General features: G+C 41.3%; 1 protein-coding gene across 3 annotated transcripts; it reads left to right on the forward strand.

Annotated features, from left to right (window-relative positions):
• Positions 1–1,407: 1,407 nt before the first annotated feature.
• Positions 1,408–13,588, forward strand: LOC109909211 (protein FAM118B). 3 transcript variants are annotated; one of them, XM_020508255.2, is made up of 8 exons: positions 1,408–1,777; positions 3,010–3,114; positions 3,318–3,621; positions 8,463–8,690; positions 11,802–11,930; positions 12,071–12,368; positions 12,677–12,742; positions 12,848–13,588. In XM_020508255.2, exons 1-8 carry the CDS (start codon positions 1,656–1,658, stop codon positions 12,859–12,861), a joined length of 1,266 nt encoding a protein of 421 aa, XP_020363844.1. In that variant the 5' UTR covers positions 1,408–1,655; the 3' UTR covers positions 12,862–13,588. The 3 variants fall into 3 exon arrangements, with proteins under 3 accessions (XP_020363844.1, XP_020363845.1, XP_031651437.1); XM_020508256.2 differs by having other exon boundaries at positions 1,419–1,777; positions 3,369–3,621; positions 12,848–13,540; XM_031795577.1 differs by having other exon boundaries at positions 1,421–1,777; positions 3,249–3,621; positions 12,848–13,545.
• The last annotated feature ends 5 nt before the right edge of the window (positions 13,589–13,593 follow it).

Below are 13,593 nucleotides of genomic sequence, written 5' to 3' on the forward strand. Positions count from 1 at the left end.
AATTGACTACCAGTGACACGGAGTAGCATTATATCTAAAATCTTACAAGCTCTCAGCAATCAATGCAACACCATATGGTCATAGGTCATGGGCGGGGACTGTGCTGCAACTCTGAGATAAGTAGTTTGTCATTTGCATACTGTGTGTGAAAGTGATAGGTCTCAATTTTTGGAATTAGGCAACTGGTCTAGCTCTAAAATAGATAGTCCTTGTCCAAGCACATTCAACAGTGTCTTATGTAACTGCATTAGATATGAAGACCCCCCCCCCCCCCCCCCTCACCTTGCATCATCACCCATTTGCCATCTAAGCCAAATTGAACCATCAGGCTATCTTCTTCCAGTCAGCCTTTTTTGGAACTCTGTATCCAGAGAATTTCATTCAGGGAGGGGCAACTGACGAAATTGTCTTTGGCAGAATTTCCAAAAACAAACAAAAAATCACTTATATTTTAGTTGAGAATAAAATAGTAGAATACACAAGGCAATTTTGAAATTTGGTTGTGCTGCATCAGCAATTTGTCTCTTGTTATGTCAATCACTGACAGTCACTCAATTAGCTCGTCAGTTAATATTTTTTAGATTGGTAAATTAGTCTAGCCAGCTATCTAAACTTGTAGTAATCATGGTTTAATGACCAACTTGGGCCCCATTGATTTAGTTAGACATTCTCACTCAGATATACACTATGGCAAAATGTGTAGAATTGCAGGAAATTATCAGTAAATGTTCAACATTTTCTCTCCACCCAATGGCAAAATTAGTAGATTTGCATAAATGTAGCTATAAAATCGATAAATATTCTCTCTACCCCATGGCTAAATGGGTAGAATTGCAGCAAACTTGGTTTAAAACTGCAACATTTTCCCACACCCGGTGGCGAAATGAGTAGAATTTCAGGAAATAAACTATAAAACATTTAACTTATGTCCCCCAAAAGGCTAGAGCCGGCTCCTGAATGTGTGGGTACAAATCGGCGAGCCACTGCGGCCGCTCTTGATGAGTTCAGCTTTTGTGTGACCCCCACCCTCATCAAAGTTGCCCATCCCTGATCTAGCTAATTTATTTTTATTTATTTTTATTTTACCTTTATTTAACCAGGTAGGCAAGTTGAGAACAAGTTCTCATTTACAATTGCGACCTGGCCAAGATAAAGCAAAGCAGTTCGACAGATAAAACGACACAGAGTTACACATGGAGTAAAAACAAACATACAGTCAATAATGCAGTATAAACAAGTCTATATACAATGTGAGCAAATGAGGTGAGAAGGGAGGTAAAGGCAAAAAAAGGCCATGATGGCAAAGTAAATACAATATAGCAAGTAAAATACTGGAATGGTAATATCACATGGGCTGATCGTAAGTGGGGAGGTGGGGGCAAAACATTGTTTACCCCTTTCCAGACTGTAGAGAGCCAGTGGGATTTACAGTAGCGCGCTGAGCACATCCCAATTGCCTTGTCCAACTCCGTCACAACACACACAGTCAGACCTCTAGCTGCATATGAGTCGACAGGTTGTGTACACAGAGGAAGTCGACTGAGAACATTTGATAGCTAAATAGATTTGCTAAGAATAACATCTAGTAGACAAAGGCACGCAGACTTCGCCATGTCAAGTACAACAATCTCAAATACCGGCTTTTAAAGCAGGATATGTCCGTAGTAGACTGTACTGGATTTTTAACTCGCAGTTGCAAGTCAGCTGACGTTAACGGGTCGTCTGCTAGCACGTTGAATATTTCCACTGACCAAAAAAGCAACTTGGAGTTATCCGGGTAAGTGTAAATACTTGTGTGAATTTAACTAGCCAATGTGTCATATTTCGCAGTTTTAGTCCAACTTTAACGTCATGCTATCTAGTCTGTACAATACATTGAGCTTTTGCCAACTGGTTAGCTAACGTCAGCCAATTCTTCCTGACTGCGTTCTTCCTGTCCTTAGGAAGTAGCTAGCCAATTTAACTAGCTAAAGTCAGCTAGCCAGTAACGTTATAGCCAAAATATACAGTGTACTGTATGAACACGTCATCCAAAAAATGTTTTTTCTTGGAGTGAAGTTTTTGTCTCCAGGAGGAAAGTATCGTTCTTATTGAGCCCCAAGACTACTATTATTGCAATAAAGATACAATAAATTGGCCTCAAGTCAGACTTTAGAAGTAATACATTATGAAGATAATATAGCTAATAGATTACGCCGAGATTTTTCACTTTCAAATTCTATTTTTTATTATTATTTACAACTACGGCCTCACTCGGGTGACGCTGGGTCGCCGCTCTATGGGACTCCCAATCACGGCCGGTTGTGATACAGCCTGGAATCGAACCAGGGTCTGTAGTGACTTCTCTAGCACTGAGTTGTAGTCAGTGCCTTAGACTGCTGTGCCACTCCTTAGCCCAAAATGCAGCCACACCAAACAAAAAACAGATTTCAAAGTTTAACAAACCATAGAACTCTGCACAAATTGAGGACTACTTTTAACACTTTTTACAAATACACATTTACAGGAAGAACTGTGCAGATACAAAGTCTGGTAACAGAATTTAACCGAGGGAGATTTTGCTGCTTTGTTACCAAATTTAGCATCTGCACAGTTTTTCCAGTAAGTGTTTTTAAACAAAACTGTAAATTGTTCAAAGTAGTCATTGTTCATAGAGTTGTATGGTTTTTTAAAACTTTGAAATCAATAGTTTTTGTTTGGCATACATTTTAAAGTGTGAAATCTAATTCTGTTACCGTGGAATTGCCCTTAGTTCGGCATCTCAGTACTTTGTGTGTAAGGTTAGCCCCATGGATGTTCCACTATGTAAAGCTAGTTAGTGTAAGGTGAATCTGATGCCCTGCCTTTGGTAGTAATGGGGACAGTGGCACACTGCCCTGTAAAGGTGCTGTTCTATGTATGATACAATAAACTGAGATCATGACTCTGTGGTTACTCCAGATTGCATTTTACTTAAGTTATTGCTTTGATGGTATTGTATGTATATTCATTCTCATGGTTGTCTTACAGGAGCCGAATGGCCTCTGTTGTGGCCTCTGTTGTGACTGTGAAAACCGAGAAGCGGCCTGCTCCTGCTGACCCTCAGGATGTTGACTCCAACACCAAAAAACCCAGGTAACAAAAATTGATAAGAGTAGCCTACATTTAGTACTCAGTTCCTGTTTATGTGCCAAAACATTATTGGTATGTCACTGGTCAGGAGCTTTTTCTCTTAGTTCCTGTTCCTAAACCCATTCTTTATCTTTCAGCCTAGGTTTGAGTTCAAACAGCAGCCAAGTAAACTTGCCATGATTTGTTTAACCTTCATGTTGTCTAAGGATTTGGGCACCATCAATGGAACCATCACTCAATCTCTGCCTGCCCCAAAGGAAACTGCTGCCCAGCCTGAAGACCAAGCGGGCCTCCGAGCTGGTCCTAGTTATTGGTACAGGGGTGAGTTCAGCTGTGGCCCCTCAGGTCCCTGCATTGCGCTCCTGGAAGGGTTTGATCCAGGCCTTGTTGGACGCGGCCAACGACTTTGACCTCCTAGAGGAAGAGGAGAGTCGGCGTTTTCAGAAGAGCCTGAAGGACGACAAGAACCTAGTCCACGTGGCTCATGACCTCATCCAGAAGCTCTCTCCGGTAAGGCTTCACTTCCCCCACTCCTTTGCACATACAGACAGCCAGACGTGGACAGGACACTGCCAATACACTGTCTCCAGCTGGTTGAGACACACCAGTGTCGTTCATTGTAAACCTTCCTGTATTGGGATTTGTAATCCCAGTGGGAATGACAGTGGCAAGGAGTCAGCATAATTGTATTTAAATTCGAAATCATTTGATTCAGGTTTTTCAACCTGTGTTCTTTGTAAAAGGTGATGCCCTTGCCCTAACCAAAGTACAGCACTGATAGATGACAACAACAACACTTCATCGTTCATTGCGTTGTTTTCAAAGCCACTGACAAGTTGGCTCAACCAGTTCTGACACTTTTAAGGCCTGTTATTTGATTCGCTAGATGAAGAAATCCCCCCCCAGTGAATAACGTCTCATTGATTTCTCAATAAGTCAACGAACCAGTGGACCGTGACTAAATGATGGAGAAATTCAAGGGGAAAACATTTAGGGATTTCCGTACCAGCCCATATCCCCGTCATACCAGGTTGGCTCAAACCATAACGGATTAATGAGGTCTTCATACCATCTGCCTTCAGTGTTAGTCATGTCTCATCGCACCTTTCACATTGCTTAAACATGCTTTGTTTCAGCAGCCTGCCTGTTTCCACAAAGGGAACAAACAGCCCATTGTGGGTTTATCCATAGTTTTTATTCCGGTTCACAATCATGCAGGCCCGTTGCTGTTGGCTATGGATTTGGGGGGCTTTAACATTTTAATGGGAGTGCTGCTGCCTAGTAAAAAAAATATGTTTTGTAATCATGGAGTAATGTGAATCCGGGAACACCAGCCCCTGCCAAGGTTTCCATTCAGCCTCAGAATAACAAGAGCGCCCCACCAGACTAAATAGCTCACAAGAAGAGACATGATTATCAGGTGATTACACAGCCATGGACCCTGTGGCAAATATTTGTCTGTTCTTACTTAGCAAGCAGTGGTTCTCCACAGGCCTGTCTGTACATGTTCAGCATCTTATCAGTATGGGGTAAGCAACTTTAGCTGAACATAATTCACTGTATCACAATTCCAGTGGGTCAGAAGTTTATATACACTAAGTTGACTGTGCCTTTAAAAAGAATGGAAAATTCCAGAAAATTATTTCATGGCTTTAGAAGCTTCTGATAGGCTAATTGACATAATTTGAGTCAATTGGAGGTGTACCTGTGGATGTATTTCAAGGCCTATCTTCAAACTCAGTGCCTCTTTTCTTGACATAATGGGAAAATCAAAAGAAATCAGCCAAGACCTCAGAAATTTTTTTTTAGACCTCCACAAGTCTGGTTCATCCTTGGGAGCAATTTCCAAATGCCTGAAGGTACCATGTTCATCTGTACAAACAATCGTACGCAACTATAACACCATGGGACCACTCAGCCATCATACCGCTCAGGAAGGAGACATGTTCTGTCTCCTAGAGATGAATGTACTTTGGTGCGAAAAGTGAAAATCTATCCCAGAACAGCAGCAAAGGACCTTGTGAAGATGCTGGAGGAAACAGGTACAAAAGTATCTGATACAGTAAACGAGTCCTGTATCGACATAACCTGAAAGGCTGCTTAGCAAGGAAGAAGCCACTGCTCCAAAACCGCCATTAAATAGCCAGACTACGCAACTGCACATGGGGACTCGTACTGTTTGGAGAAATGTCCTCTGGTCTGATTAAACAAAATTAGAACTGTTTGGCCATAATGACCATCGTTATGTTCGGAGGAAAAAGGGGGAGGCTTGCAAGCCGAAGAACACAATCCCAACCGTGAAGCACGGGGGTGGCAGCATCATGTTGTGGAGGGGCTTTGCTGCAGGAGGGACTGGTGCACTTCACAAAATAGATGGCATCATGAGGCAGGAAAATTATGTGGATATATTGAAGCAAAATCTCAAGACATCAGTCAGGAAGTTAAAGCTTGGTCGCAAATGGGTCTTCCAAATGGACAATGACCCCAAGCATACTTCCAAAGTTGTGGCCCTGACCTCAATCCTATAGATAATTTGTGGGCAGAACTAAAAAGGTGTGTGCGAGCAAGGAGGCCTAGAAACCTGACTCAGTTACACCAGCTCTGTTAGGAGGAATGGGCCAAAATTCATCCAACTTAATGTGGCAAGCTTGAGGAAGGCTATCCTAAACATTTGACCCAAGTTAAACAATTTACAGGCAATGCTACCAAATACACTCAATTAGTATGTACATTTCTGACTCTCTGGGAATGTGATGAAAGAAATAAAAGCTGAAATAAATAATTCTCTACTATTATTCTGACATTTCATTCTTAAAATAAAGTGGTGATCCTAACTAGAGGTCGACCGATTATGATTTTTCAACACCGATACCGATTATTGGAGGACCAAAAAAGCCGGTACCGATTAATCGGCCAGTTATTTATTTGTAATAATGACAATTACAACAATACTGAATGAACACTTATTTTTAACTTAATATAATACATAAATAAAATCAATTTAGCCTCAAGTAAATTTGGTTTAAATAATGCAAAAACAAAGTGTTGGAGAAGAAAGTAAAAGTGCAATATGTGCTATGTAAGAAAGTTAGCGTTTCAGTTCCTTGCTCAGAACATGAGAACATATGAAAGCTGGTGGTTCCTTTTTAACATGAGTCTTCAGTATTCCCAGGCAAGAAGTTTTAGGTTGTAGTTATTATAGGACTATTACCCTCTATACCATGCAGAGCAAGGGAAACAACCACCCCAAGGCTCAGAGCGAGTGATGTTTGAAACGCCATTAGTGTGTGCTAACTAGCTAGCCATTTTACTTCGGTTACACCAGCCTCATCTCGGGAGTTGATAGGCTTGAAGTCATAAACAGCGCAATGCTTTACGCACAACGAAGAGCTGCTGGCAAAACGCACGAAAGTGCTGTTTGAATGAATGTTTACGCGCCTGCTTCTGACTATCAACGCTCAGTCAGATACTTAGATACTTGTATGCTTAGTCAGATTATATGCAACGCAGGACATGCTAGATAATATCTAGTAATATCATCAACCATGTATAGTTAACTAGTGATTATGATTGATTGTTTTTTACAAGATAAGTTTAATGCTAGCTAGCAACTTACCTTGGCTTACTGCATTCGTGTAACAGGCAGTCTCCTTGTGGAGTGCAACGAGAGAGAGGCAGATCGTTATTGCGTTGGACTAGTTAACTGTAAGGTTGCAAGATTGGATCCCCCAAGCTGACAAGGTGAAAATCTGTCGTTCTGCCCCTGAACGAGGCAGTTAACCCACCGTTCCTAGGCCGTCATTGAAAATAAGAATGTGTTCTTAACTCACTTGCCTAGTTAAATAAAGGTATTACATTTTATTATTTTTATGTGCAAATCGGCTTCCAAAAATACAGATTTCCGATTGTTATGAAAACTCGACATCGGCACTAATTAATCGGCCATTCCGATTAATCAGTCGACCTCTAATCCCAACTGACCTAAAACAAGGAATTTTTACTCTGATTAAATGTCAGGAATTGTGAAACTGAATTTAAATGTAGTTGGCTAAGGTGTATGTAAACTTCCGACTTCAACTGTAGATCTATGGCGCTTGCTATATAAAGTAGCCTGAGTCTCAAATTTGGTAGAATTTAACATGCTGAATTTAAAGAAAACACTTTGAAAATAGGACTCTCTAAGCTTGAGGACTCTTGTAGAGTGTAGAAGGAGAGATTTGTCATTGCTTCACCTTTTTTAGTCTTTGGTCACATTGTTGCCCAACGGGCACAGACGTCAATTCAAAGTCTATTGCACATTGGTTCAACATAATTTAATTGAAACAACATCGATTCAACCAGTGGGTGCTTGTTCACAGAATCACTGAAGTGAAACAAGGCTTCTGCAAGGAGGAGTGTCCCGCGTCTCAAGAAGTGATCAAATACAGAGTGGGTCACAGCAGTTTAACCCAATGGTATTGGTGCGGCAATGAGGGCAATCCAAACAATGTAAATAACTGGATTAGGACTGTGTTTTGGCACATCATGTCGGTTAATGAGCCTAATCTGAAGGTTAGACTCAGAATGTTTGACCTAAATCCTTTCATGCTGTCGTTGAATGACCTTGGCAAAATACTCTAGGAAATTATATTACAATTTTCCCTGTTTAGGACTAGATTGGTTGAAAACAACTTAACTTTAGGGTCGAATCCTAGGCTATATCAATCTCAAAATCAGGATTGGACCATGGTACTACTTTACCTTATTTGGTTGTTACATAAATCCTGAAACAAAAGGAGAATACGTTCAGTGCAGAAGTCAATAGCAGGGTGGGTGGATAGCTAGATGCCTGCCCTTGGTGATGATGACTTCCTTCCTGTGGAAAGGGATCCTGTTGTTTAGTTAATTAGCCCACTAGATCTCTAATCTCTAGACAGTCCAGCAGTCGGCCAGGCAGCTGGCTGTGCTAAGCTCACCTCGACAGTGCTATTCATAGCGGGCCAGCACTTCTCCAATGTTTTCCTACAGCCATTGCCAGGTAGTGTGAGCGTTTTGCATAGCTCTCGGTAATGAGATTTATCCATTATAGACAGCCATAATCTCATGGCTACTCAAACATCCTGCCCACCAACTCTTTGCTCCATAGCCATGTTTACCGTGTATAGCAACTGTTTACATGCCACATCTAATGATGGAAAAACATTTTCACCTTTCATTTACATGACTACCACAACCAGTCATAAATGCTTTATTATACCTTTTAAAAAATGTCCCCCTACTAGTGGTTAAGTACCAGCAGTATAATCTGGTCCCAGAAATGCAATACACACCCACTAACCCCTAGTCATTGTGTTCCTGCCCTATCATTGCAGAGAACAGGCAACGTGCGATCCACCTTCTTCAAGGACTGCCTGTACGAGGTGTTTGACGATCTGGAGTGTAAGATGGAGAATGCGGGGAAGCACCTTCTCCGCTCCGTATTGCAGCTGATGGAGAGTGGAGCGCTGGTCCTCACCACCAACTTTGACAACCTGCTGGAAATTTATGCAGCCCACCAGGGATCGAAGCTGGAGTCTCTGGACCTCACAGATGAGAAGAAGGTAACAACAGATCCTTTTCCCCTTTGGCAAGATCTCTGTAGTCATGGCCTTGTTTGCTCTTTAGGACCAAATTATAAATTGTGTGCAAAACTGACTTTCATTGAAATAACACATCATGGATTGATGCCAATTGGGAATTTGCGTGAACATTTTTGTTCCAGTATGTCATGTGTGCAGAACAAGGCTGTTTATAAAGCTACACTAGCACACCACTTCGCTATGATGCAATTGGGGTTGTTATCATTTAGAGAAAATCCCTTACTGAATAAGTTTAGTTTTTGGACAAAATGAAAATCACAGTGGAGCTCACAGGTGCCGATCCTCATCATAAGGGGATCATTTTTAACATTTAACATATATCGAACACAACATTGCTGTAACGTTAGTAAGAGATGCATCTTTCAAATTATTTGCCACAGATATAAAGCGCTCCGCACATCATCGTCATTTAACAGTTGGGAAAATGGAAGAGTGAGACAGGGAAGCGACAGCAGTGAAGTCCTGTATTGCAATACTTTGACAAGTTAAATAAGAATGTGGTGAAATGCAAACTTTGCGAGTTGGAATTGAGCTACAGTGGCAGTACAGGTGCAATGCTTAACCATCTGAAAGGGAGGCACCGTGAGACACTAACTGTTGCTGGCCTGGATGGAGAAATTGTACAATGATTGCTCTGCAAGTACAAAGCGTGAGCTCTCAAACACCCCATAAGTGGCATTAACAACAGATTGTTGGATGAACATGCTGTCATGCATCACTGCGACGAGCCATCACATTGATGAGAAGTGGGACATGAAGTCCCATGTACTGACTACTGAGAACATGGAGGTGAAGCACACAGCAGAGAACCGAAAAACATTAACTACCATTGTTGCTGAGTGGGTTGGGGACAGCAGTAAGGTAAGCCCCGTCCAGTAGCCAATGGAACTGCATTATCCCCTAGCGATCATACGCTCAAACATACAGCTGAAGTCGGAAGTTTACATACACCTTAGCCAAATACATTTAAACTCAGTTTTTCACAATTCCTGACATTTAATCTGCGTAAAAAATCCCTGCTTTAGGTCAGTTAGGATCACCACTTTATTTTAAGAATGTGAAATGTCAGAATAATAGTAGAGAGAATGAGTTATTTCAGCTTTTATTTCTTTCATCACATTCCCAGTGGGTCAGAAGTTTACATGCACTCAATTAGTATTTGGTAGCATTGCCTTTAAATTGTTTAACTTGGGTCAAATGTTTTTGGTAGCCTTCCTCAAGCTTCCCACAATAAGTTGGGTGAATTTTAGCCCATTCCTCCTGACAGAGCTGGTGTAACTGAGTCAGGATTGTAGGCCTCCTTGCTCGCACACACTTTTTCAGTTCTGTTCTATAGGATTGAGGTCAGAGCTTTGTGATGGCCACTCCAATACCTTGACTTTGTTGTCCTTAAGCCATTTTGCCACAACTTTGGAAGTATGCTTGGGGTTATTGTCCATTTGGAAGACCCATTTGCGACCAAGCTTTAACTTCCTGACTGATGTCTTGAGATGTTGTTTCAATATATCCACATCATTTTCATTCCTCATGATGCCATCTATTTTGTGAAGTGCACCAGTCCCTCCTGCAGCAAAGCCCCTCCACAACATGATGCTGCCACCCCGTGCTTCACGGTTGAGATTGTGTTCTTTGGCTTGCAAGCCTCCCCCTTTTTCCTCCAAATATAACGATGGTCATTATGGCCAAACAGTTCTAATTTTGTTTCATCAGACCAGAGGACATTTCTCCAAACAGTACGATCTTTGTCCCCATGTGCAGTTGTACCTCCAATCGGTTCGAATTATGTTAAGTAGCCTATCAGAAGCTTCTGAAGCCATGACATTTTCTGGAATTTTCCATTCTTTTTAAAGGCACAGTCAACTTAGTGTATGTAAACTTCTGAACCACTGGAATTGTGAATTAATCTGTCTGTAAACAATTGTTGGAAAAATGACTTGTGTCATGCACAAGGTAGATGTCCTAACCGACTTGCCAAAACTATAGTTTGTTAACAAGAAATGTGGAGGGTTTGAACAATTCGTTTTAATGACTCCAACCTAAGTGTATGTAAACGTCCGACTAAACATCACCTAATTTAATGTTTTTTTTTTCATAACGTTTAAATAATAAAACAATTGATATTTAAACGTTAAGAAATGTTTTACATTTGTCATATCTATAGATTTGGGAATGTGGTGTGGACACTGGAACATGACGGCATCAGAGCTGGGGGGGGTGTCACCTTTATTTACCAGTTAGGCTAGTTGAGAACAAGTTCTCATTTACAACTGCGACCTGGCCAAGATAAAGCGGTGCGACACAAACAACACACTTACACATGGAATAAACAAACATAAAAAGTCTATATACAGTGTGTGCAAATGAGGTAAGGCAATAAATAGGCCATAGTGGCAATATAGCAATTAAACACTGGAGTGACAGATGTGCAGTAGATGAGTGTGCAGGTAGATTGACTCAAACGATTAGGGACCCCTGTTCGGGGAAGTTGTCTATGAAACACTGAGGTCATGACAGTTTAACTATACTACGTTGTTTATGCTCACAACACAGGGAATGCTCTTACACACAAAATATGTTTTTAATGTGTATTTAAGGCAAATTCAAGGGAAGGTATTTAATTCAAAGCCCAACATATGTCTTCTAATATTGTTGCCCTTCTAATAGGGTGTCCTTACACCAGAGAAAATGATCAACGTATTGACCTGTGAAAGTACAGTATTTTGTCTCTGACAGAAGTAGGATGTAGTTAGTATATATTGAGGTCAAATTTTCAAACATCCTCCAACCATTGTCAACATTTATGGATTAATCAATATGTCAGAAATAGGAACTAACCTGACAAATATATTTCTCCTTTAAGCAGAACTTAAACACTATTCCTACTCTCACCTTAGCAGGGACCCAACATGGATTATTTATGTAGAAGCATTAAAATAATTGACATGAGTCTGTATTTATCAGAAGCCTGTGACCTTCAGGTGTGATATTTATGCACTCTCACATTAGTTGTTACTCTATACCCAGTGAGAACAGGTATTGGTGCTATGGACTGTGAAATGTGTGTATGTGCAGGTCCTGGAGTGGGCTCAGGGGAAGAGAAGTCTGAGCGTTTTGCACATTCACGGTGTTTACACGAATCCCAGTGGCATTGTACTGCACCCTGCTGGCTACCAGAATGTACTGAGGAACACTGAAGTCATGGTGAGCATTGAGGCAGGCAGCCTTTAAATGATACCCTGGAAATGTTTTAGCAGTTGCTGATGTTTAAAAAAAATGTTACATTTAAGTAAAGTAAATTCTGTCAGTGTCTTAATGAAAACGGAATTCTCTTGGTTCAACAGAGAGAGATCCAGAAACTGTATGAGACCAAGTCGTTTGTGTTCCTGGGCTGCGGGCGCACGGTGGACGACACCACCTTCCAGGCTCTGTTCCTGGAGGCGGTCAAACACAAGTCGGACCTGGAGCACTTCATGCTGGTGCGGCGCGAGGACGTTGGAGAGTTCAAGAAGCTGCGGGACAACATGCTGGACAAGGGCATCAAGGTCATATCCTACGGCAATGAGTATTCTGACCTGCCTGAGTACTTTGAGCGGCTGGCCAATGAGATCTGCAACCGCGACGCCGTCATTAACGGCTGGGGTAAGGAAGCCCCTCTGGTACAATTTATAGGAAGGGAAGAGCCTTTTCACATAACTTACCAGTTTCAGTGAAATTACTCAAACTCTCTCACTGCATGTTTAGTAATCATACAGTATCCACTTCCTACAATAGATCACTTATTTGTTGATATGTAAGTGTAAATCATAAAACAATTATTTATTTAATGCTTGGATCTCTTATGGTGATGCTACTGAGGAATTATATCTTAGTGAGCCAAGTTGCACATTTTTCTGTGTTTAAACATGAATAGCTCCTTTGTTTGCCCTCACTATTTGTGATTTTCATAGGATCTCCCTCTCAAGAAGAACAGGAAACCCAGAATGGCTTTCATTCACAGAAGTGCCTCCTTCAAGGTTAGGATTGTGTACAGGCTTACCTGTAATGCATGGCAGTCCATGGTAATATACAGCTGTTGGTTCTCCTGGTCTTTTACCTGTTCACCTTCTCTTTCTGCCCAGACTATTCTTCTTGACAGGCACAAAACAGGTGGGAGTATCAGTCCTTTTCATTCACCGTTCCTTCATAGAGTTCAGTCTACTACTCAGGTCTGGTTTCATTGGATCTACTACAACTCCTCCAGGCAAATATGGGCCAGAAGAGAACATGTTACTGCTCTGTAGTCACCTGCTGATTGTTTTTATTTTTTTCTGTACCGGTTGTCATGACAAAGGGAAAGATCCAGCCAAGGAGCTAACAGGAAAGCAGCTGTCCACTTAATGTAAATGTAGGCCTAATGGATATAGATGTGTGAAGTAGGGATGACATAATGTCAGGTCCCTGATCTGGTTTCTCGCATATCATCATTTGGAAATGAATCCTGTCCTGAATGGATGGCTGGAGGCAGTCCAATTGACCTAGATGTGAGATTCTGAAGAGAAGCAGGCGTGGGGAAAATGTAGCCAATATATGGCGTAAGGGCTGTTCCGATGCAGTGCCTGGATACAGCCTATATACCACAAACCCCTGAGGTGCCTTATTGCTGTTAGAAGCTACTTACCAACATAATTAGTCTGATATGTCAATCAGCATTCAGGGTTCACTCCACCCAGCTTCTTTTTATGCCTTTTGTATTGTTAATACTGCAGGTTGAGAAATGTGTAGGTATTTAAGTGCTATTTAAAAAATAAAAATAAACACTTTGGTATCATACACCCAACTCTTCCTTTTCCATTGTGATCCAGACCACACTATCAGCATTTGTTCC

This window comes from Oncorhynchus kisutch, linkage group LG18, assembly GCF_002021735.2.
Source record: "Oncorhynchus kisutch isolate 150728-3 linkage group LG18, Okis_V2, whole genome shotgun sequence".
NCBI classification, from domain to species: Eukaryota; Metazoa; Chordata; class Actinopteri; order Salmoniformes; family Salmonidae; genus Oncorhynchus; species Oncorhynchus kisutch.

Excerpts from the sequence above, each read along its gene's own strand:
- LOC109909211 (XM_020508255.2), top strand. The coding sequence starts at position 1,656 with ATGTCCGTAGTAGACTGTACTGGATTTTTAACTCGCAGTTGCAAGTCA. Across the intron at positions 3,622-8,462 it reads TCATCCAGAAGCTCTCTCCG|AGAACAGGCAACGTGCGATC; the intron begins GTAAGGCTTCAC and ends CTATCATTGCAG. Across the intron at positions 11,931-12,070 it reads TGAGGAACACTGAAGTCATG|AGAGAGATCCAGAAACTGTA; the intron begins GTGAGCATTGAG and ends TTGGTTCAACAG.